Raw genomic sequence first — 25,565 nt, 5'->3', positions numbered from 1 at the left:
ACACACAAAAGCAGGCATACCCCAAACCACCTGCACCCCCTAAGAACAAAGCGCACACACACACACATATAAGCGTGCCTATCTACGCACAAGAAAATGCACATCCACACAAGCACACGCACACATACACCCCCCCACACACACACCCCACACCACACACACACACACACACACACACGCACACACACACCACACACACGCACACACAACCACACACACACACACACCCCCCACACACACACCCCACACCACACACACACGCACACACACACACACACAACCACACACACGCACACACACATGCACACAAAACCACACGCACACACACCCCACACACACGCACACACACACGCACACACAACCACACACACACGCACACACAACCACACACGCACACACACCCCACACACACAGGCACACACCCCACACACACAGGCACACACACCACACACACACGCACACACACCCCACACACACGCACACACAACCACACACACACGCACACACCCCACACACACGCACACACCCCACACACACGCGCACACACACGCACACGCACGCACACACACCCCACACACACGCACACGCACACACAACCACACACACGCACACACCCCACACACACGCACACACACCCCCCACACACACGCACACACCACCACACACACGCACACACATCCACACACACGCACACACACCCACACACACGCACACACACCCCCACACACACGCACACACACCCCACACACACGCACACACACGCACACACACGCACACACACACGCACACACAACCACACACACGCACACACACACCACACACACACGCACACACAACCACACGCATGCACACACACACCCCAGGCCTTTCCTGTTACCGGTTCCAGCAACCACTCAGTGCAGAGCCATGGAGGGCAGGGCTGATGAATCCTCAGTGGAAAGGTGGGGCTCTCCCTCCCCATCTTCACCTCCTGCTTCCAGAACCTCCTCTGGGAACCTTCCCACACTTGGCCCCAGCTGATAGGGATGGACGATTCTACCTGTGGGCTCAGCATTCAGGTAACACCGCAGTCCGCACGCACAACGAGCATGCAGTGTTTGTGGCTGTCAAACCAGATGCTCCCCCTCCCCTGCCTCTCCCACCTTTCCTCTGCCCCCACACTCACTAAGGGTAGGGTCTGGCTCTTCTCCTCCATTCTCCACAGTTATGACAGACTTGAGTTCAAATCGTAGTTCAGTCATTCCAGTCTTTCTCTTTTTATTTTTATGTTTTTGTTTGTAACAGGATCTCACTCTGTTGCCCAGGCTGGAGTGTGGTGGCACAATCATAGTTCATGGCAGCCTCAAACTCTGGGGCTCAAGCGATCCTCCCACCTCAACCTCCCGAGTAGCTGGTACTACAGGCATACACCACCATGCCCAGCTAAGTTTTTGGAGAGACGAGGTCTCCCTTTGTTGACCAGGCTGGTCTTGAACTCCCACTTCAGCCTCCCAAAGCACTGGGATCACTTGGTCCCATTTTAACCTTTCTGTACCTCAGTTTCCTCATCTGCAAAGTGGGGATAGTGCTAATATCCAGCTCACAGACAGCTGTGAGAATTAAACTGAAGAATACATGGAAACCTCTGGAGAGATCACCCATCAGAGTTAATTCCTCAGTCATGTCACTTTCAGTGCTACCTTGGGCCTCTTATCCTCCCTGGCTTCTGCCTGCTTCCTTCTGCCCCTCGCTCCCACAGGACCCTGGGCAGGTCCTGAGGCTATTTCAGTCTGGGCTGCATCTGCCGCAGTGAGCCTGGATTTAGGGAAAACCTTGAGGTGAAACTCAAGCAAGTGGGATGACAGCTGGGAATGAATTTTAGAAACTGTCAAGGGCCGCCCAACATGATTCCCTGCCAGGGTGGGAACTGGGAGGAAGATCCCACTCAGACTCTAAGACAGGGTCGTGGAGACACCAGCCTCCTCCAAAATCCAACTTCAAGAAAACAGGCTGTGCCCCGCCGTCAGGCTGAGTGTGCTGCTGGGTGCAGAGGGTGTGGAGGGCGGCTGGGCTGCAGCCCTAGGCTTGGGGCTTGGCAAGGGCGGGGCGATCGCTCCAGGTTTTGGAATGAGCACAGGGACTTCCTTGAGTGGTGCAACTGAAAATATTGCTCTGTGAAGGGGCAAGGCAGTGTCAGGCCTGGGGCTCCCTGCTCACCCAGGTCAGGCCCCAGCTCTGGTCAGCCCGACTGGGTTTACTGGGCTCACCCTGGGGTTTGAGGACGAGTTCTGGCCAAAGCTCATACATTGGCTCTCTGTGTGCCTGGAGTCAGGAGAATCTAATGGTTACAGCTCGAGTCACTGACCATTTGCTTCCCCTCCCTAAGCTTCACGTTTGCAACCTGTAAAATGGGCAGCCTGGCCGGGAACATCCATTTCAGCAGATCCCCCAGGGAGGAGCCTGGCTCCAGCATACTGCTTAAGGCCACTGTGATTCCACGACCCCAGTCTCACGGCAGGGTGGCTTTTCCTTCCTTCCTTCAGCACTGGGGAGAGCATGAGTCAACTGTCCAGGGGGCGGACACACAGGGCCGAGCCCATGTCACCCAGGCCTGCCTGCACCTTCCAGCCCTGGCCACCTCTGTGCCAGCCCCCCAACCCAGGCCAAGGCCTTCCTTACCGCAAACCCTCCTGCCCGCAGACCAAAAACAGTCTCCAAAACAAATCCATGCTAATGAGCTGCTGCAGGGCCGGGCTGCACATCTGCTCAGCAGAAGTTCCACTGCAGACCTCACCAACAACCCTGCCTGCTCCGGCATCCTCCGACCCTTGGGGTTGTGGGTCGGGGGAAGCAGCTAAACTCAGCCTGAAATTTCACTTTAAAATAATGAGGCCATATCACTGGCCGATGCAGAACACCTACTCCCGTGTCCACCCCTCCAAAACACAGGCCCGGGAGAGAGGTCCAGTTTGCAGGGGTGGGTGGAGAGGGGTGAGGGTCACCGAGGAAACGCTGCAGCCTCGCCTTTTCTTTGGCCCCAACTCAAGGCAAACCACGCCCAAGCAGTCCCAGCATCTGGGGGAGTCTAGGGAGGCCCCATTCCGCAGTAACAAAGGGTAAGGGGCTCCTTGTTGACAAATTGCTTCCCGGCCAGCGCCCGGTCTTTGGCCTCCAGCCCTGACCTCTGTTTTCCTGGGGTGCCCCTAGTTACAGGCTGGTGGCGTCCAGCTAGGGGAGCCAGGGCCTCCGAAAGCCTGGAAGTATGGCCTTCTCCCTTGATGCCCGCCAACCCCCGGCCACGCCAAGGCGGGCGGCTGCCCCCTCTGCCGCCGCTTGTAAAAGATCAGAATCGCCCCGCCCTGGGAGCGGGCCGGGCAGGTGGCCCGCAGCAGGGCCTGTCGTCCAGCCGGCCTCGCGGGGGTGGAATTCTTAAGAAAACTGAGCCCCCGGAAAGGCTGGCTCTCCCTGCCCCAGACTCAATTCCAGGGAGATGACCCGGGCCAGGCCTCGGGGCTGGCGGGAGGCAGGGGGAGGGTTTGGCGCACCCGGTCTAGGAAACTATTCGTGAACCCCGCTGGGGGAAGGCGAGCCTCCGACACTGGGAGGATTGTCTGGATCGGAGGGCGGGGGGTCAGGGAGACGCGCAGACACAGGGCGAGACCCCCACGGAGGGCAGCGCAGAGACACAGAGAGGGAGAGAAAAGCGAGAGGCAGAGACACAAACGCGGGCAGCCGAACACGGAGGCAGACAGGGAACGGTAAGAGACGGGCAGACCCGGGGAAAGTGAGCGGCGGAAACGGAGCAACGGAGGGACAGACACACGGACGTGGGGACCGAAGCAGAGGGGGCCGCGGGAGGCGGAAACGTCCAGAGCCGAGAGGCGCGGCGAGGCCCGGGCATGACCGGGGGACATGCGAGCCCGGCCCGCCCGGCCACGCATCTCCCTCCCTCGCTCCCTCTCTCTCCCGGTCGCGGAAACTCCGATCGAGAAACGGAACCCCGGGGCGAGTCTGGGGACGGGCTCCGGGCACGGCGGTGCCCCCCGGCCACCCCATGCCGCGCCCACGTCCCCAGCGCCGGCGTCCGGAGGCGTCCGCCAGGTCCCCTTAGGCTCCCGGGCTCGGCGGCGGCGCCTCCACCCGGTGCCCGCGGCCGCCGGACGCGCCGGGGGACGGAGCTCCGGGCTGGGGGCGCGGCGCTGCCCCCGCGGCCGAAGCCTCTGGAAGCCGGGCGCCCGCGTGCCGGCCCGGGCGGGACTTACCGCGCGCGCCCGCCGGGTCCTGCGGAGCTGGGTGCGGGGGTCGCGGGCCCGGGCGCCCCAGGAGGCTCGGCGAGGCGGCCGGCAGGACTGGGGGCGGCCCCGCGACGCTCGGCTGGGCTGCGCTGCGCGCCGTCTGCGGCCCCGGGCGGGCGCGCGGCGCGGGGGAGCGGCTCCGACGTCAGGGTGGCTCCCTCCAAACAGGGCGCGAGGGCGGGGGCAGCGGGGAGGGCCGCGCGCAGAAAGAGCGGGCGGGCGCGCGCGGCCTCTCCCTCCGGGTGCGCAGGAGGGGGCGCCGCAGCGGCCGGGGCCCCGGTCCCTCTCCCCGCCCGCCCGCCCCGGGCTGGGCTTCGGCGCGCTCCGACGGCGTGGTGGGGCGGCCGGGACGCCTGGCCGGCGCCCGAGAAGCAGGGCAGCGCAGCCGGGCGCCCTGGCCCGTTCTAAAGCGCCCTCCCCGGGTTTCTCTGCGCTTCCACCCTCTCCGCCCGACTTTTCGCGAGCCTGGGCCGTCAGGCCGTGCCAGGCCTCGGGGTGACAAAGATGGATGTGTCCCTTTTGTGGGCACCGGGCATTGCAGACTTGCCCCAAGAATGGGGCGCCCCAGCCTGCCGCGTCCCGGCACCAGGAGTCCCTCCTCACTCTGCGGTTCTGCGGTGCACCCCATCTCGCCCGCTCCGGTATGCGACCCGGTTCAAGTCCGTGCTGTTGGTAACCTGGGTCACTCAACCTTGCCCAATGTTATCCTAGCGTTGCTCTCGGCCCCACACACTTGTTAAGCATCCCGAAAAGCCCCAGGGACTATTAGGAACTAGAAAGCCAGCAAATGAACTCACTTCTCTGACTCCTGAGAAGAGTGGAGCGCCTGGCCCCAGCTTCCAGCCTCACCTCGGGGGTTCCTATCTGATCAGTGGGCACTTGGGTGGATTGCGGCCGTGCCTTCTCTGTGTGCTTAACAACGGGGTAAGAAAATAACTTTGCTCCTGGAAAGTGGTGGCCCAGGGACACCACTGGGACACGATTGTAGGACTTGGGGATTTTGCTTTACAGCATAGTTACCTGTGTCCATGTGTTTTACCTAACTTGGCTGGAAACTTCCAGATAGACGCAGCCCTGCTCGTCTGACTCATGAGGTTGCCGAGCATCCTGGGTGGCTCCTAGTGGCCTGCTGGAAACTCCCTGGTGTACTCCAGCCTACCCGCACCCTCCACACCCAGCCTGCATCTGTGCCTCCTAGCTGTTTCCTGCGCCCTTCCCTCTACCCGGAATTCCCTTCCCCTCCTTTCATCTCTGGCAAATATTCTAACAGCACCAGATTGGAAAGCCTTCCCAAGACCCTCTGGGAGCATCTCCCTCCTCCAGTGTGATCCTGGAGCACTGGAGGAGAACTTCTGTTCATGTCAGTTTCCCTCTAGAATAGCTGTGTACATCTCTTTCCTCCATTATACCTTGAGGGCAGGAATCATGTGTTTATTTCAGTGTCTTCATTGCTTATGGGCAGGCCAGGTGAGATGATTGAATTATTATTATTATTATTATTGTTATTATTTTGAGACGGAGTTTTGTTGTTGTTACCCTGGCTGAAATGCAATGGCGAGATCTCCGCTCACTGCAACCTCTGCCTCCTGGGTTCCAGCAATTCTCAGCCTCCCGAGTAGCTGGGATTCCAGGTGCCCACCACCACGCCCGGCCAGTTTTTGTATTTTTAGTAGAGATGGGGTTTTGCCATGTTGCCCAGGCTGGTCTCGAACTCCTGGCCTCAAGTGATCCACCCGCCTGGGCCTCCCAAAGTGTTGGGATTACAGTCGTGAGTCACCACGCCCAGCGAATAAAGTAATTATTATCCCCGTTTGATGTAGCACAGATAGGTCTCCCCTTAATGGTAACTATGACCGTTATAATAGTTCACACATATTGAGCACCTTACCATGTGCCTCATCCCACTGCAAGCTGTTGCCACTCTCACAATAAACCTATGAGGTAAGTATTGTCTCTATTTTAAAAGTACTGGGCACCGTGGCTCATGCCTGTAATCCCAGCACTTTGGGAGGCCAAGGCAGGCGGATCACTTGAGGTCAGGAGTTCGAGACCAGCCTGGCCAATATGGTGAAACCCTGTCCTACTAAAAATACAAAAATCAGCCAGGTGTGGTGGCATGCGCCTGTAGTCCCAGCTACTCGGGAGGCTGAGGCAGGGAGAATCACTTGAATCTGAGAGGTGGAGGTTGCAGTGAGCCGAGATTGCACCACTGCACTCCAGCCTGGAGACAGAGTGAGACTCTGTCTCAAAAAATAAATAAATAAATAACAAATAAATAAATAAATAAAATAACAAAAGTGGAAAAAATCCTGACGCAGGAAGATCACTTGATCCCAGGAGTTTGAGGCTGTAGTGAGCTGTGATTATGCCACCGTACTCCAGCCTGGACGACATTACAGAAGGCTAATTGTGGAACCTAATGAGCTTGTCACTCCAGCGAGGCCTTGTCTCAAAAAAAAAAAAAAAGTGAAAAAAGGAACGTCTAGAGAAAAGTTAAGTAACTTGCCTAAAGTCACACGGTAAGAGCCCATGCCCGCTAATGTCTGTTGGATAACCATGTACCATGTACTACAGAAACCAGCCTCACTGCACTGTACACACTAGACACTCAGGAAATATTTACCATTTTGCAACCAAAGCTTACCACCACCATCTTTCATGCAGACCCTGAGCAGGGTGGAAAGTGGAGTTTTACATTTTGTGAGAATCCACTCCCACATTGCAGAAAGCTAATTGTGGAGCCTGATGAGCTGGTCAGATCACACATAGAGCCAGGAGTAGAAGCCACAACTTCCAGCCAGCGCCTTTGACAGGGCAGCCCACCATCTCTCAAACACGGGGAGGTTCAAGAACACCACCAGCCTCCTAATCAGGGACAAAGGGTTTGGAGTTGAGTCACCATCTGTCTGGTGATGACTGATAACTATTGGAAAGCTACAGTGTGGGCAGGGGGCCTGAGAAGTAAGTTGGTAGTAATGTCTACCCATTTTGTGCCAGGCATTATGCTGGCCACTCTGTCTGCTTCATCTCTAATCCTTACCACGTCCCATCATTGTTCCCGTTTTACAGGTGAGAAAAATCGAGACACCAAAAAGTGTCATTACCTGCTCAAGACCACATTGCTAGTAATTGACAAAGCCTGGACTTGAGCCCAGATCTGTCAACACCAAAGTCCATGCTTCCGTGCCCACCACACCCTCTCCACCCTCTCGGCTGCCTCAATGCTCCTCCCCATCAGGCTGCAGCAGGGATGCTGCACTGGTGACCGGACCCAGGGGCCCCAGTGGGAAAGGCAGAACCTGTCACGTCAGAGTCTCCCAGCTTGAGCAGATGCACCTGGTTGGCAGTGGTGTTCCAGCTGCCCCTACAGGCCTGGCTGGCACAGGGCATGGGCCTGAGGCCAGAGCCTCCTGGCCCTGGGCCAGCCTCTTGGGGCCGAGGTAATGTGGGGCCCAGAACTGGGGCTCAGGGCTGAAAGCCCCTCTCCCCAGCTCATTAGCAAACATCTGGGCTCAGGAAAATGACCGACCTGGAATGTGACTGAGCTGTGGGGAGCTGCTGTCTCCCAGAGTCCGGGAATGTGAGCTCCCTCCTGCAGGGCACGGACTCAGCCCAGCTGTTTCCTCCAATCCTGTCAGTCTGGCCTCAACGGGGGTCCAAACCTCTGCACTCTCGGTGGAGAAACAGAATGAAAACAAGCAAAAGGCCTGCCTTCCCAGTCCAGCCCACTGAACAGAGGGTTGGTACCCAGGCCCTCTCTTTTTACGATAAAGATAAGGGTGTTCACACTTCAGGTTTGGAGCTAGGAGGAGCCATTCGGACTCATCAGGGGAGGCTCAGGGTTTACATTTTTGCTGCATCGCCCTTTGACTCTGTGCTAGTTGTTTCACACCTGGGCCTTGGTTCCCTTATCTGTAAAATGCAGTTAGTAGTGCTATGTACGCCATAGATTTGTTGTCTGGAGTCATTCATTTATCCAACAAATATTTATTGTGCCTATTATGTGCCAGACACGCACAGAGGTGTTGAGGACACAACAATAGACTAGACCAATAAGGTCCCAGCCTCCAAGGAGCTTATGTTCTGCCACACCCAGGCAGATTGTGCAACAGATAAACAGATGAGTGGATCTCACATAACCAATGTGTTCTGAAGGTTCCAAGTTCAGTTGTTTAATATTTATTTAAAAGAGGCAGGTGCCATGGCTCACTCCTGTAATCCCAGCACTTTAGGAGGCTGAGGTGGGTGGATCATTTGAGGTCAGGAGTTCAAGACCAGCCTGGCCAACACGGTGAAACCCTGTCTCTACTAAAAAGACAAAAATTAGCCTGGCGTGGTGGTGGGCACCTGTAATCCCAGTTACTTGGAAGGCTAAGGCAGGAGAATTGCTTGAACCTGGGAGGCAGAGGTTGCAGTGAACCGAGATCGAATTGCTTGAACCTGGGAGGCAGAGGTTGCAGTGAACCGAGATCGAATTGCTTGAACCTGGGAGGCAGAGGTTGCAGTGAACCGAGATCGCGCCAGTGCGCTCCAGCCTGGGCGATGGAGTGAGATTCTGTCTTGAAAAATAATCATCATAATAATATTTATTTAAAAGAAAAAAAAGAAGAGGCCGGGTGTGGGGGCTCACGCCTATAATCTCAGCACTTTGGGAGGCTGAGGCAGGTGAATCACCTGAGGTCAGGAGTTCAAGACCAGCCTGGCCAACACGGTGAAACCCCATCTCTACTAAAAATACAAAAATTAGCTGGGCATGGTGGCGCGTGTCTGTATCCCAGCTACCCGGGAGGCAGAGGCTGCAGTGAACTGAGATCGCACCATTGCAGTCCAGCCTGGATGACAGAGCAAGACTCTGTCTCCAGAAAAAGAAAAAAAAAAAGAAAAAAAGGAGAAAAAGTATTATGAAGGAACTAAGCCAGAGTGGGCGATGTAGTGGGGGAGGTACGAACTCACTGAGAAACCTCAGAAAACATCGCAAAGAGGTGACACTTAAGGTGAGATTATAATGAAATGGAGCCAGGATTCAAGAAGATAAATGGATGCAAAGCACTCGGCACAGTTCCTGGAAAATAGCACGTGCTCCATAAAATGAAAGCTATTTCAGGGAGGTTTCATATATATAGCTCAGGAAAGGCGCTGGAGTCAGATGCCCTGGATCAAATCCAGGATTCAGCACAAAGCCTTCTCACCTTACTCCAGTAATGCACCTCTTGAGCCTCAGTTTCTTCATCTGGAAAACAGGAATTGTAATAGGACCCATCTGCAGGATCACCTAGAATTCACTGAGAGACATGACTATGAGGCACAGAGCCCGCACATGCTTGGCTCTCAGGAAGTGATAGTTACTATGGTGGGTTGTTTGTTTGTTTGTTTGTTTGAGGTGAAGTCTCACTCTGTCGCCCAGGTTGGAGTGCAGTGGCGCCATCTCCGCTCACGGCAACCTCCACCTCCCAGGCTCATGCGATCCTCCCGCCTCAGTCTGCTGAATAGCTGGGACTGCAGGCGTGTGCCACCACACTCGGCTAATTTTTGTATTTTTAGTAGAGACAGGGTTTTGCCATGTTGGCCAAGCTGGTCTCAAACTCCTGACCTCAAGCAATCTGCCCACCTCGGCCACCCAAAGTGCTGAGATTACAGGCAAGACCACCGAGCCCAGCTGTATTATCCTTTCTCATAAAGGAAAAAAGGATTTGCCCAAATCCACTCAGCAAGTCAGCAGAAGATCCAGGACCAGAAACAGGTGTTCTGACTTTGAGCCCATCCACCTGGGCTGTGTCCTCTAGCCTCTTCCTCCCTGCTGGTGGGGTCAGGAAGCCGCAGGCCCCATCTTGGACTCAGAATACTCAGAAGGAGAAGGTGGCCATGCACTGTGGGTTCCACAGTACAGAGCCTGTCCTCTCAAGGATTGCAGAGGGTCTTGGCCTGGACGGGAGAGCAGGAATGAGGCCCCAAGGACTCCATGGGTCCTTGGCCCCATGGAAAAATGTAAAATGTTCTTTGTAGGGCCAGGTACAGTGGCTCATGCCTATAATTCCAGCACTTTAGGAGGTCGAAGCAGGAGGATCACTTGAATCCAAGAGTTCAAGACCAGCCTGGACAACATAGCGAGACCCTGTCTCTAAAAAAAAAAAAAAAATTAAAAATTAGCCAGGTGTGGCGGCATGTGCCTGTAGTTCCAGCTACTTGGGAGGCTGAGGTTGGAGGATCTCTTGAGCCCAGGAGTTAGAGGCTGCAGTGAGCTATGATCTTACCACTGCACTCCAGCCTGGGTGACAGAGAAAGAACCTATCTCAATAAATAAATAAACAAACAAAATAAAATAATAAAATACTATTTGTAGGTAGGGTGGGAGAGCAAGAATCAAGAAGGGAAATCAAGGCACTTCACTACCACTCGTTTGTTTTCTTCTTTCCCGTGACTCCCCATACGCTGCCGAGCTGAATTCAGTTTCCTTCAGCTGTGGTTGTCTGACCCCACAGTAACACACATTCTCCGTGTGACAGCATCGGGTCACCGGGGCTCACAGGAAAGGGCCTGGCACCTGCAGGTCTCCACAAAGCCATTGCCAGCACCCTGGCCCCCATGGTAAATATGGCGAACAAGGCTGCCATGGTGATGGGCAGCCCCAGGTTCTCTTCTTAATCAATACATAGGGCTAGAAGTTAGGTAAATCAATTCTTTTTTTTTTTTTTTTTTCTTTTTTTTAAGATGGAGTTTTGCTCTTTTTGCCCAGGCTGGAGTGCAATGGCGCAATCTCTTCTCACTGCAACCTCCACCTCCAGGGTTCAAGTGATTCTCCTGCCTCAGCCTCCTGAGTACCTGGAATTACAGGCGCCCGCCACCACGCCCCGCTAACTTTTGTATTTTTAGTAGAGACAGGGTTTCACCATGTTGGCCAGACTGGTCTTGAACTCCTGGACCTTGTGATTCACCCGCCTTGGCCTCCCAAAGTGCTGGGATCACAGGCACGGGCCATCGTGCCCGGCCTCGGCAAATCAATTCTATTACAATGTCATGGCTCCAGGTTTTTTTCCCCTATTTTGTTCCTTCCATTTCTCAGCTCCCCGCAGCCCACACATATCCACAGTGAGTGGGAGAAGAATTTTTCTCCCTCCTCAAGAGTGGCCCTCCCCAGCTTTTTTTTTTTTTTTTTTTTTTTTTTTTTTTTTTGGCAGAGTCGCACTCTTTCACCTAGGCTGGAATGCAGTGGTACGATCTCAGCTCACTGCAACCTCCACCTCCCGGGTTCAAGCCATTCTCATGCCTCAACCTCCTGAGTAGCTGAGATTACAGGTGCCTACCACCATGCCCGGCTAATTTTTGTATTTTTAGTAGAGATGGGGTTTCACCATGTTGGCCAGGCTGGTCTGGAACTCCTGACCTCAGGTGATCTGCCCACCTCTGCCTCCCAAAGTGTTGAGATAAAGGCATGAGCCACCGCACCTGGCCAAGAGTGGGCCCTTCTGTGAGTATTTAATATGCCACAGATATGAAAATTTTAATAGGTTTTTCTATTCTGTAGCAGACTTGATAGGTTTATCCTTTTCTATAGCAATATTTTTTCTTGAGATTTTTGTGCTCCAGATACATTCATTGAAAAAAATCAACTTTTTAGGAACATGGGAGTCAGAGGAAAAGAAGGCACAAAAGAATTTCTGTATCTGCCCAGCCGTTCTACTAGAGAGCCGGTCTCCAACCACATGCACAGATACACACAGATACACACAGGGCACCCAGCAGCCATTCTTTTTCTTCGCGAACCTGCCCTCCTGGACAAAGGGGATTGGAACAGAGAGGATGTCTGACCCAGGCTTAGCCTATCAAACTATCTTTCTGAACTGAGAGGCATACTGTCCATGTGGGAGAACTGCAACCCCTAAGGGTAGAATTCTCGAGAACTCTGGCTGCTGAAGGAGCTGATGAGGGCTTGGTTCTTGCCAGTGCATCCTCAATGTTCTCCTTTACCTTGGATTCTATGAGTTTCCCCAGGATCTCATGATCTCAAACTGACTTGAAGGAGTGTGTTACTTGCCTCATAAAAATTTTTGACTAAAGCAACAGTGTTTTTTAGACTACTTGCTAAGTGTCCAGCATAGTGCAAGGTATTTCAGATAGGATAAGGCATGCGAGCTGCCCTCTAAGAGAAAAGGACCTGCATATGAATCAGCAAAGGGAAGGCTTATTGCCAAGGAGGTTGCCCAGACATGAGGGCCATGGGGGCTCAGAGAAGGAAGAACTCCCAGGGGGCTGGCATGGCTACAGAAGGCTTGCTGGGCCAGGCACAGTGGCTTACATCTATAATTCCAGCACTTTGGGAGTCCAAGGCGGGCAGATCACTTGAAGTCGAGAGTTCAAGACCAGCCTGGCCAACATGGTGAAACCCCGCCTCTACTAAAAATACAAAAATACAAAGAAAAAAAAAGGAACTTCCTTGTTTGAATGCATTTGTCACCCCTTGATAAGGGATGTTTCATAAATCGATAAGTAGTTTGATTGAAATAGTTAATATACTAATATTCAGTTACTCAGCAAATGGTTACTGAGTGCCTACCATGTACCAGGTTCTATGTAGGTGCTAAGGATACAGCAGTGGAAAAAAACAATGAAATTCTCTGGCTTCAGGGAGTTTACATTCTAGTGGGAGAAGATAGACAACCAACAAAATAGGTAGGTAAATATAATGCCATAGAGAAAAAGAAAGCAGGAAAGGGAGTTAGAGTCTGTGTGTGTCCAGACAGGGGGAGGGTTACAAAAACTGGAGTGTTCAGGGAAGGTCTCCCTGAGTAGGCAACATTTTTTTTTTTTTTTTTTTTTTTTGAGACAGGATCTCACTTTGTTGCCCAGGCTGGAGTGCAATCTCGGCTCATTGGGCGATGTTCCCATCTCAGCCTCTACGGACCCCACACCCGGTAGCTGGAACTACAGGCGCATGCCACCATGCGCGGCTAATTTTTGTATGTTTTGGAGAGATGGGGTTTTGCCATGTTGCCCAGGCTGGTCTTGACCTCCTGGGCTCAAGTGATCTTCCCGTCTTGGCCTTCTGAGTAGCTGAGATTACAGCGCACGCCACCACACCCAGCTAATTTCTGTATTTTTGGTAGTGACAGAGTCTCTCCCTGTGTTGCCCAGGCTGCCCTCAAACTCCTGGGCTCAAGTGATCCTCCCACCTCAGCCTCCCAAAGTGCTAGGATTACAGGCATGAGCCACCATGCCCGACAAAGGTGACATTTGAGCCAAGACTTGAAGGAGATAAAGGAGCAGACTGCATGGGTCTCTAGGGGAAGAGCGGTCTATGTAGAGAAGAGCAACCACAGGCCGGACTTGGTGGCTCACACCTGTAATCCCAACACTTTGGGAGGCCGAGGCAGGCGGATCATGAGGACAAGAAATCGAGACTATCCTGGCCAACATGGTGAAACCCCATCTCTACTGAAAAAAAAAAAAATACAAAAATTATCTGGGCATGGTGGCACATGCCTGTAGTCCCAGCTACTCAGGAGGCTGAGGCAAGCCAATTGTTTGAACCAGGGAGCTGGAGGTTGCAGTGAGCCGAGATCTCACCACTGCACTCCAGCCTGGCAACAGAGCGAGACTCTGTCTCAAAACAAAAGGGGGGGGGGGAGAGAGAGAGAGAGAGAGAGAGAAAGAAGAAACAAAGGAGCGAGAGAGGGAGGGAGGGAGGGAGGAAGGAAGGAAGGAAGGAAGGAAGGAAGGAAGGAAGGAAGGAAGGAAGGAAGGGAGGGAGGGAGGGAGGGAGGGAGGGAGGGAAGGAAGGAAGGAGGGAAGGAAGGAAGGAGGGAAGGAAGGAAGAAAAGCAAGTACAAAGGAGGCCTGAGGGTGGGAATGGGCCTGTGTGTGCAGGGACAACAACAGGAGGACAGGAGCAGAGGAGCGAGGGAGGGGTGGGTGGGAGTCAAGGTCAGAGACGTACCAAGAGGGCCAGGTCTTATAGAGTCCTACAGTCCACTGCATCGACTTTGACTTTTTCTCCAAATGGGATGAGAAGCCATTGGGGAATTCTGAGCAGAGAAATTATATAACCCAATTTAACACTGGCTGCCATGTGGAGACTAGATTAAAAAGGGTGTGTCGGGAGGCAATGGTCTAACATTACTATGTATCAGCTACTGATGAAGGGGCTTTTCATATATTAATTAATTCTCATGCAGGTAATAATCTTTTGAGGGAGGTATTATCATTTTTCCCATTTGTGGATGAGGAAACTGAGGCATGGACAGAGTAAACAACTTCCGAGGCCCCGCAGCTAATAAGTGGAAGAATTGGAATTCAAACCCTGCAGGCCTGATTCCAGAGCCCCTGCTCTTAGCCCCTATCCTGCTCCACATGGGATGAGGTGGAGATAGGAGTTAAGTGGCTTTGAAGTCTAGGCTAAGAAATTGGGACGTATATTCTGTGCCTATTGGAGAGCCACTGAAGATTTCTGAGCAGAAAACAACATGCATAAAATCTTGTTAAGACTGGTGGGAGAGGGAGAGATGGAAAGCCGGGAGTCCATTTGGAAGACTTGCAGAGATTTTGGAGAGGTCAAAGAAATTCCCAAGGCTCCCCATCCTCAATCAAACTGAGGCTTTACAGATAACAGGTCCAGACCAGAAAGAAGTTTTATGGTTGGTTTTGGGGGCCAAGGGGGAGGATTCAGGAAACCCTAATAGATGTGGCTCCTGACTGACAAATTCTAGCATTACGTTCTGTGACTTGATCTCCTAATCTTCAAGAGAGGTATCCAAATTGATGAAGAGAAGATCCATAATCATCTTTCTATTCCTTGACAGGAGGACTTCTACAACCAGATAGGATTTGGGTTTTATCCATGAAGTCTGCTTCCATGGGGAGAAGAGGAAGTCGCGTCTGGAACAGGGGCGAGTCTAACTTCTGTGGTATGAAGAGTCTGTCATGTGATATTATAATGGATATACTCCCGTGTAGACAGGAGATGGTTCTTTCCATCATAATGTGTTATATAATTGATTATATTAAAAAATGAACTCTTTATCTGGTTATTTTCCTTCTCTCCTCAGTAACAGTGTGCCTGACCTCACATCTGGACCATGTGGCAGGAAGGGACAGGGATCATTACTATCTTACAATGAGGCCCAGAGAGATCAAGTGACTTTCTCATGATTACACAGTGACCCAGGGAAGCTCCGATGAGAACAGTGGATGCTCTATAGTAAGAATTTGGGGAAGCCTTTCTTCTGATTCAAAGTCACTGACCCATGGAAGGATCAGTCAGTCAGAGCCACCCACTTAAAAAGGAAGTTAATTTAAGGGCTTTAAAACTACAGCAAACATTACTTATAATAACTAATAAAAACTAAAAATATAAAAAACATTAAACTCAACTACCTAACTGAAAAATAGTAAGAATAAAACTATTCCATAACTATTATAATAAAAATGTACTCTAGGCTGGGCGAGGTGGCTCACGCCTGTAATTCCAGCACTTCGGGAGGCCTAGGCGGGCGGATTACCTGAGGTTGGGAGTTTAAGACCAGCCTGGTAGGCCAGGTGCGTTGGCTCAAGCTTGTAATCCCAGCACTTTGGGAGGCCGAGACAGGCGGATCACGAGGTCAGGAGATCGAGACCATCCTGGCTAACATGGTGAACGGTGAAACCCCGTCTCTACTAAAAAATACAAAAAAAAACTAGCCGGGCGAGGTTACAGGCGCCTGTAGTCCCAGCTACTCGGGAGGCTGAGGCAGGAGAATGGCGTAAACCCGGGAGGCGGAACTTGCAGTGAGCTGAGATCTGGCCACTGCACCGCAGCCTGGGCGACAGAGCAAGACTCCGTCTCAAAAAAAAAAAAAAAAAAAAAAAAAAAAAAAAAAAAAAAAAAAGACCGGCCTGGCCAACATGGCAAAATCCCGTTTCTACTAAAAATACAAAAATTAGCCAGGTGTGGTGGCGGGCTCCTGTAATTCCAGCTAGTCGGGAGGCTGAGAACCCGGGAGGCGGAGGTTGCAGTGAGCTGAGATCACACCACTGCACTCCAGCCTAGATGACAGGGAGAAGACTGTGTCTCAAAAATAAAAATAAAAATAAAAAAGTACTCTAGGTCTTGATCACAATCAGAGATACAGACAGCAGAAAAGCTAGAGGGCAAAGAGTGATGGAAACTGAAAGACATGTACATGTGCAGATAGACAAAGACGGAGAGACTGGAGAGGGGATCACAGCACATTTATACTCATATACACACACACAGAAGCCAACTAGACCTAATTTATAGATACTGCTCCTTCAAAATCAAATCCCTAGAGCCACATTTCTCACTATTAGATAAGGGAGTTACAAATATGGATGGCAGGAAGGCTAGACTAAATCCTAGGTTTTAGACTTAAGATAGCATGAACTCAAGGTCACATACACACACACACATAGACACACATATTTTCTAGCTATGTCGGCTAAGAGGTGGACAAAGCTTTTGGTGTGTCTAAGCAATGGCACACCAACAGCAACAAGGATACCTAGAGAGCTTGGTTTCTAACTACCACTCGCCACTCAATGGAACCAGGGCTCCTTGGAGAAATTGCTGATTCCAAGGCTGGGTGGGGCAAATACAAGAAGAGTCTGCAATAGCTCGTGTTCAAAGAATGGAATGGATATGTCAAACGGATACAGATACCATTTGAAAGAGATCCTACTGGACAAATCTAGACAATTTGAGTTAAATATTAATAATAATGGATTGTAATCAGTTGAATAAAACGAGAATCCATGAGTTCATACTGATATAGATAAATGACTAAATAAATGAGGGAGAAGGGAAAGTTCTTTCTCATAGGATGCCACGTAATAAGAAAGAATAAATTTAGGGCCAGATGCAGTTGTTCATACCTGTAATCCCAGCACTTTGGGAGGCGGAGGCAGGTGGATCGCTTGAGCCCAGGAGTTCAAGACCAGCCTGGGGAACATGGTGAAACCCCGTCTCTACAAAAAATACAAAAATTAGCCAGGCATGGTGGCGTGCACCTGCAGTCCCAGCTACTCAGGAGGCTGAGGTGGGAGGATCACCTGAGCCCTGGATAGCAAGGTTGCAGTGGGCCAAAATTCCTCCACTGCACTCTAACGTGGGCAACAGAGTAAGACCCTGTCTCAAAAAAAAAAAAAAAGAAAAGAAAAAAAAGAAAAAAATCTAATTATCTAATTGAAAAGTGTATAGATTTTAAGATGCCTACTCCAATAAAATGTCATGATGCTTTATTACATTTGCAAGGACTTAGCCAAACTCATCAGCAACACTGACCCAAAGCTCTGATTGATAATTATGTTTCTGATTAATAGACATAGGAATTATTTTTTTAAACAAATACAGCTGACTTCAAATTGGATCAACTTATTCTTACTAATTTAAACTCAATGAACGGGCTCTGATCCATTTCAACTAGTTTAAGTAGCTCAAATCAGGTTTAAACTGGATCAAACTGCTTTCCTTTGAAATGACCCTCCCCACTTTAAACAGCTTTTGACCAGCATAGAAAGTAGATCAGAGTCTGGCCTCTGGAATCAGGTTCAGATTCCACCTGCATCGTCTCACCTTCTTGTCATTGGGCACGTTAATTTGCCCTTCCAAAATCTGTTTCTTCATCCATAAAACGAGGATAACAGTACTTCTATCATAAGCTTGTAAAACGTTAAGTCTCGTGATATATGTTCTGCCTAGCTCAAACTGGATAGACCAGGAATAAAGATGATGTGATTGACAGTTGATAATGAGCTCCTTTTTTCTAGCCCCAATTTCTTCCCTGTTAAAGATTCATCACCTGCCCACACCTCCTTCAAGAATTCTTGACATCTTCCTCCACCTCCACCTTCTGGCTCTGAACTCCTTAAGTGAGGGTCAAACAATTGAAGCCAATTATCCTGAATGCAAATGCCCAGTAATAGTTCTATGTTCCTACCTGGGTGGAAGCTCCTAGAGTTCTTCTTCAGTGTCTTTTCCCCTTCTCCCTTCCTAGCCTAGCTCAAAGACCATGTGCTCAGTAAATAACTTTGTGTGCATGTGTGTGGTTTTTCATTTGTTTTTTAAGACAGGGTTTCACTCTTGTCACCCAGACTGAAGTGTAGTGGCATGATCATGGCTCACTGCAGCCTCAACCTCCTGAGCTCAAGTGATCTTCCCTCCTCAGCCTCCCAAGTATCTGGGACTACAGGTGCATGCCACCATCCCTGGCTAATTTTTGTGTTTTTTGTAGAGACGGGGTCCTGCTATGTTGCCCAGGCTAGTCTGGAACTCGTGGGCTCAAGCAATCCACCTGCCTCAGCCTCCCAAATTGCTGGGGTTACAGGTGTGATCCATTGCGCCCAGCCTGCAACAACCCCTTAGGTTATGGAAACTCCTCGTGGTCACCTGGCAAATAAGTGGTAGAGTAGGAACTTAGATCCAGTCCCCTGATTCCAAATTATTTACAGCCCTGCCTCTCCCTTGGTTCCTCTCTGTCAAGGCACTTGACAGCAGAACAGTTGTCACTGACTCTCACTCTTGTTCCACACAGAGGCCGTTCGTTAGACATGGGGTTTCTCCCCTGCTCCTGCCCCGGTCTGTCTTTACCCCAATCCCATGCTTTGGTGTCCAAGGGGAAGCGATGCTTGCAGCGCGCTTAAAGAAAAAAGTGGTGATAGCTTCCAGATGAGCTTATTATTCTAAATGTAACATTCCTTTTGGTACTTAGAATTTCCACTTTCTCCCTTCCACCCCGTTTGCATTTAGGTAATTAGAAAGCACGCAACAGGAAACCATTTGTGTCTCAGTACCATTCAGGATGAAGGCTGTCCGAGCGCCATGGAGTCACATCCTTGTGGAAATACTTTGCAGAGTTTATTTGGACAGGTTCAAAAATAGTCCTTCAACAATACAATCAGATCGAACCATGACAAGCAAAATGCAATTATGGCTTGGTTACATTTTTAAAAAATGTAAACAGTGAGGTTTGGGAAAACTAAAAGCAAAAAACTAGATCTTCATCTCCATTCCCAACCCCTGCATTTCCTACAAGCAGGACTTCGAGACGGCATCTGCCATCTTTTGAAATGGATGAGAGGATGACACTCACTAAAGGAGACAGCTCAACAGTGTGTTCTGAGGCCATTTCTCAGAACAAAGGCATACTTCTGCATAAGGCAAATGCAGCCTGATAAAGGCTCCTCTGGTGGGTACTTGGAATGCCAAAGTCATTCACCTAAATGAGCTCAAAATACATATTGTTCTGGGCCAAATTATACAGTGTCAAGCTCAGACTGTATGTATTTATGTATGTTGGCAGAGCAGGCCACTTTTGGGGCGCCACAGCTTTATCCTAGCATCCTGTGCCCCGCTGGGTTCCCATCGCTGTCTCCCCAAACCCATGAATTTCCTTGGATTTGGTTCCAGAAAGGCAGACAAGAAACAAAGTCAGTTGCACAAGCCCACAAGGGAACAGGGCCCCAGAGGACTTGAATTTCTAATGAAACTTAAGAGTAACACAGAATGTGTGCCTTTGCCAACAAGCCAGGACTTTCTGAAGGTTGATCTGAGATGGGGGCAGGGAGTGGGGACAGGATCAAGTGTGCCTTGGGCCAGCCTCTGCTAACGGCGACAAGGCGGGAATACAAAGCTCTCTAGAACTAAAGCAACTGGCCAGTGCTTCCTGTGGCCTCTGTCCAGAACTATTCCCTCAGACAGCTGACCCCTTTCTCAGAGCACTTCAGTGGTGCTTCCAAGATGCCAAAGAGATCCATCCAAATAAATGCCTAAAACCTAACAGCTAATGAGATAGAGAACTTTCATTCCAATGTCCCTCTCCACTCCTTATTTTTCTGACGTGTCTAGGGAATTTGTGGTCACCTTATGTTTTGTCGTTTTTGGAAGGGGGCATGTTATTCTTCTCTCTGCCTGAAGATGGGAAAATGACAGAAAAATTGGGGAAGGAAAATGCTTTTTTTGAGACAGATTCTCACTCTGTTGCCGGGCTGGAGTGCAGTGGCGTGATCTCGGCTCACCGCAACCTCTGCCTCCCGGGTTCAAATGATTCTCCTGCCTCAGCCTCCTGAATAGCTGGGACTACTGGTGTGCGCCACCATGCCCGGTTGACTTTTATATTTTTAGTAGAGACGGGTTTTACCATGTTGGCCAGGATGGTCTCGATCTCTTGACCTCGTGATCCGCCCGCCTCGACCTCCCAAAGTGCTGGGATTACAGGTGTGAACCTCCACGCCCGGCCAGGAAAATACTTTTAAAGCAAATAGGAGGCCGGGTGCAGTGGCTCACGCCTGTAATCCCAACACTTTGGGAGGCCAAGGCGGGAGGATCACCTGAGGTCGGGAGTTTGAGACCAGCCTGACCAACATGGAGAAACCCAGTCTCTACTAAAAATAAAAAATTAGCTGGGTGTGGTGGTGCACGCCTGTAATCCCAGCTACTCAGGAGGCTGAGGCAGGAGAACCGCTTGAACCCAGGAAGTGGAGGTTGCAGTGAGCCGAGATCGCCCCATTGCACTCCAGCCTGGGCAACAAGAGCAGAAACTCCATGTCAAAAATAAATAAATAAAGCAAATAGGAAGAAAACAAGTGGAAGGGATGAAACAGGTTGTACATTATTTTTCTTTCAATTACATGGGTTGCCTTCATCATGGAATGAAGCGGACCAAGTGAGAAACAGCCAAGCAGCAATGACAAGCCATGGCTGAGACTTCCAGTCTAGGGCTAAGCCCATCTTTGGACTTCAGATGACCCAAAGAGGAAAACAAGCCCAGAAGGCAGAAAAGCCTGGACAGTTTATAGGGCAGAGCCTAGCAGAACTTTCTGGAAAAGGGAGTGGGGAGGCTGAGGGAGGGTATTTGCTACCCTGAATGTACTCACTATAGCACTTGTAAGAACTAAGGTCTAATCAATGTTCCAGAACTGGAGTCAGACATGAGTTGTACCCTACTGCCCAGCCTCCCCGTCCATGCCTCTTCCCTGCCCCTGCACACCCTGGCTATGCTGAACTACTTGCGATTTCCCAGCTATAATATGCATTACATGATCCTGAGCAAACACAGAGGCTACCCTCCTTCTGTTTGGGATTCCCAGTCAACTTCGGGTCTCAGTGCAGGCATTCCATCGCCTGTGGGGCCATGCTAAGGAGACGTAGTTGCTCCTTCTCCTTTGTTTTCAGTACTTTGCCTACACCTCTCCTCTCCATTAAAACACTTCTTTCAGAGTTGTGTTTGCATGTGTCTTTCCATCAGACTCTAAGCTCCTTGAAGGCAGAAGCCTGTGTGTTTTTACCCATTTATCTCTGCTGCTTACAAGAGAGTCTAGCTTACAGTAGATGCCCAATCAACATTTACAGGATGCAGGGGCAAGTGAGATCGGGCTCTGCTTGTCTTACTTCTATGTTAAGGAAAAAGAAATAAGAAAGGCTGAGCTCTGGGGTTCTGTATATCGTCTGAAGAAATTGCTAAAATATGACTTTTGCATCTAGCATCCCTGGTTCAAGTGAAACCACAGGAACAAACTCAAAGGGGTTTGTCCTCAAACCTCAGCTGCTACGTGAAGACAAAGTTAACCCCAAACGGGCCCCTCCGGCCGGGTGGGCATGCCATGAGCTTTCCTCCGCCCTCCAGAGCTGAAGCTTGGACTGTCTCAAACTCTATGAAGCTGCAGGACTTGACTTCAGTGGAGTGGGCCATCCACACAGCCAGGATTCCTCCCCTGCTAATACAGCAGCAGTGGGACCGCCTCTCGGTAGGCACAGCTGAGATGTACCCTGCCAGGTCCCCAGGTGAGAACACATGAAGAGTTGCCACAGAACGAAAGGCGCCTTGAGACATCAGTCATCTCCATCAGGCCACGCAGCAGCAATCTTCAACTTCTGATTACGAGGCGGAAGCAGTTCTGAAAACTATGCATGAGGGGGCAAGTGGGAAGGAATACCCAAAGACTGGTTTCAGGGGGTTCTCAGAGGGGCTGTGAGCAGGTGGCTACAGCTGCCGGCAGTTCACACACAGTCCTCCTCAAGCTCAGAGACCAACGGTGAAGAAACAAAGGCCATGCAATGGGCTTCCTATTTTTGTTTAATTTATTTAAGACCACCTCCTTACAACTTCCAGAGAGAAAATACAAAACAAGAAACAGACTTGGTTTCAAATACATAACCAGGTGCTGGAGTTTAAAGCATCACTGATAACATTGTTACAGAAGAATGGCAGCTTACTCCAGGGCACTTCAGTATTCCTGAGGAATAAACATGATTTCTCTTGTCCTCCCGCTGGGATGTTCTCAGGTGAAGTCACTGCTCCTGCTCCTGTAAAGCAAGGACACTGAGCTTAAAACTTAACACGGCATTCTGACAACCCTCTCTAATTGCTGTATCAGGTCAGACCCAAAGAGCCAGAGGCCAAAACCTGATCACACTGTTTACATTAAAACTGGATCACAACAGGACTATGTACACCCCACCCAGGTTTCTGAGAGTGCCCCCGGCCCCGATCTTACAGGAAGAAGAGTGGGAAATGAGAGGAACAGGGCCAAACCATCATGACCTGGATCACAATTACTAAAACCTGACAAAGGCGTCCCAGGGGAGCGGGAGAGCATGGTTCTAACCAGCCTACGAACTACATGGCCTTGCCAAGTTTCTCAACCCCGGTAAGAGTCGGCTTTCTCATCAGCTGAATGAGGATAGTAACATCTCTCACAAATCCACTGGCAGGTCTAGAGGGAAAGACTATTAATGATAAAGCACCCAGGATGGTCTTGGGGGCAGATCAGGCACTCAAGAGGCAGTTATCATAATAGGATGACACTGAATAAGCCCAAGTTGGGATTTTCCTCCATTTTTCAGGGAATGGAGGATGACAACATCAAGGCAGAGACTCAAGTTCAGATACAGTTACAAGGCCATTTTGGAGCAGGACACACAAATGTAAAAAATGGAACAATATTTTCCACAGGAACTCCCAGTCATTAAATACATAATATGCATACAATCACCCCAAGCCATTATCCCTGACAACGCAGTTTGGAACAATGGAAATGTTTTAAGCAAAAGACCTGAAGCTTCTCTCTCTGCTCCTTTTGTTTCTCCCCACAATCAGCTCTGGTGCCAGGAAAGTGAGGAGCCAGGGAGCGGTGGAAAAGGCCGGCTGCTGGCTTCAGTGCCACGCAGCGGCGCCTCTTCTTGCACAGTCACAGTCCCTGTGATGACCTCACTCTTGGTTTGGCGCAGAGATGGCTCCGCTCCTCCCATCTCTCCAGCACCCATGGGCTGGCTGCAGGCAGCTGACGGTGTGAGCAGGTTCTAAAATGGCAGGTGCAGGGCCGTGGCAGGATACTTCAACTTCAGATTTGGTGGCCCTTGTGGCCACAGCTCCTGACTAGAATTAGGACATGCATTTGTACCACATTTTCCACTCTATTTGTTATTACAGTGGAACAATGGACAAGTCAATCACTCTTTTTGCGCTGGCCTCATCTACAACAACCAATGTTTCTATATATTTAGCACTTCACAGCTTAAAAACATTTTCGTGTGTAAATCTCACAACCACACTATAGGTAGAAATTATTACCCTCATTTTATGGAGGAAAAATGGAAGCTCAGAAGTGAAACAACTTAAGATCACACAGGAAGCAAGTGACGGGCTTGCACCCAGGTCTCCTGGCTTCTGTGCCCTTTCCACTGGCCCAGCTGCTGCCCCGTTCACAGTGATTCTAGCCCAAGAGTAACCTGGAAAGCTGAGGCTTCTGTGCATGCAGGGAATGTGAAGCTGTTCACTGAGAATTGTGCTGCTACAAAGGTTATGCCTTGGTAAGCCTGAGGCCATCAGCACTTACCTCTAATAGAATAATTTACTTCTTTCATTCATTTTACATTTATTTGAGTGCCTATTTTGTTTCAGGTCCTGGAAATACAAAATAAGTGCCACTTCTGTCCTTGGGCACCAGCCTCCAATGTTCCTGTCACTTAAACCCCACAGTAACTAATCATCAAGTAAGGAAGACTGCTACACATGAAGCCCTGAGGAAGCCTGCCGCCCTCTTCCCTCTGGAGGTGTGGGTAAGAAGTTTCCAGCTTGTGTGCAGCATTAAAAATCCACCTGAAGGCCACGCGCGGTGGCTCACACCTATAATCCCAGCACTTTGGGAGGCCAAGGCGGGTGGATCACCCAAGGTCAGAAGTTCGAGACCAGCCTGGCCAATACGGTGAAACCCTGCCTCTACTAAAAATACCAAAATTAGCCGGGCATGGGTGGCTCGTGTCTGTAATCCCAGCTACTCGGGAGGCTGAGGCAGGAGAATCACTTGAACCTGGGAGGCCGAGGTTGCAGTGAACCAAGATTACGTCACTGCACTCCAGTCTTGGTGACAGAGTGATACTCCATCCCTCCAAAATAAATAAATAAATAAAATAAAATAAAAATAAAAATCCATCTGAAGGCAGGACTTCAGCGGAATCATGTGACACTTACAGTCGAGACTGCCTTCTTCAGTTAAAAAGCAGAACCATAGCCTGGCCAACATGGTGAAACTCCATCTCTACTAAAATACAAAAATTAGCCGGGCGTGGTGGCAGGCACCTATAATCCCAGCTACTCGGGAAGCTGAGGCAGAATTGCTTGAACCCGGGAGGCAGAGGTTGCAGTGAGCCGAGATGGTGCCACTGCATTCCAACTTGGGCGACAAAGCAAGGCTCCATCTCAAAAAAATAAAATAAATTAATAAAAAGCAGAATCATGGCTGGGTCCCGGAAGTCTTTGGGTTTAGCTTAAGTATATGTGAGATGTTTATAGGGCACTCAGATCTTAAACGAAAAGTGCTACTTACAGATAGTTAACACAATCTACCTTACCATTGATGATAAACGTTCAAGCAGGTTCCTTAATTCCAATCAGCTAGCACATGAGTATGTATCTGAACACACATATGCATCTGAAGGCACAGGGGAGACTTTAGCACCAAAACAGTGATGACATCACTGGAGGCCAAAGAGCAATTAGCATCTCAGAGTGGTGCCACAGTGACACACATGGTTTCCTCATTACATACAGTCTAAAGAATTCTTCAGGGGCTCAGGAGAAATCTTTCTCTTCTGAAGGAAAGAGAAATATATATTCTGTACATACTTTGACATATTTTCCGTGTAGAAGATATGGAGCCTGGAAATCATGCTGACAGTTGGAGTAAGCCATTCCTAATCCCATGCCAGAACCGAAGGCTAATGGCCACATTCTTCCTAGTGAGCAGAAAAGGGAAAATCCCAATAGGGAACTATTAAGAGAAGATAAAGCTCCCCATCCTCTTAAA

The 25,565-nt window shown here is 50.3% G+C and overlaps 2 protein-coding genes across 26 annotated transcripts in view; both read right to left on the bottom strand.

The window, feature by feature from the left end:
• The window catches only part of NBL1 (NBL1, DAN family BMP antagonist), a 282,591-nt gene that overhangs the window by 10,547 nt on the left and 246,479 nt on the right, over positions 1-25,565 (bottom strand). For 2 of the 5 annotated variants that reach the window (XM_050793146.1, XM_050793135.1), the window contains exon 2: positions 4,242-4,347. The gene's annotated coding sequence lies outside the window, so the exon portion shown is untranslated. Of the gene's footprint in view, positions 1-4,241; positions 4,511-25,565 lie in introns of those variants that run through there. The other 3 variants (XM_050793141.1, XM_050793149.1, XM_050793131.1) reach the window with 3 other exon arrangements.
• Positions 22,321-25,565, bottom strand: part of MICOS10 (mitochondrial contact site and cristae organizing system subunit 10) — a 447,625-nt gene continuing 444,380 nt past the window's right edge. For all 21 annotated transcript variants that reach the window (XM_050793785.1, XM_050793791.1, XM_050793759.1 and 18 more), the window contains 2 exons: positions 25,385-25,494; positions 22,321-22,563 (listed from right to left, as the gene is read on the bottom strand). In XM_050793785.1, coding sequence (XP_050649742.1) covers positions 22,549-22,563; positions 25,385-25,494 — 125 coding nt within the window. In that variant the 3' untranslated portion in view covers positions 22,321-22,548. The remainder of the gene's footprint in view (positions 22,564-25,384; positions 25,495-25,565) is intronic.

This window comes from Macaca thibetana, chromosome 1 (assembly GCF_024542745.1).
Source record: "Macaca thibetana thibetana isolate TM-01 chromosome 1, ASM2454274v1, whole genome shotgun sequence".
Lineage (NCBI taxonomy): Eukaryota > Metazoa > Chordata > Mammalia > Primates > Cercopithecidae > Macaca > Macaca thibetana.
The sequence above is the reverse complement of the archived record's forward strand: the minus strand, read 5'-3'. Positions and strand labels throughout refer to the sequence as shown.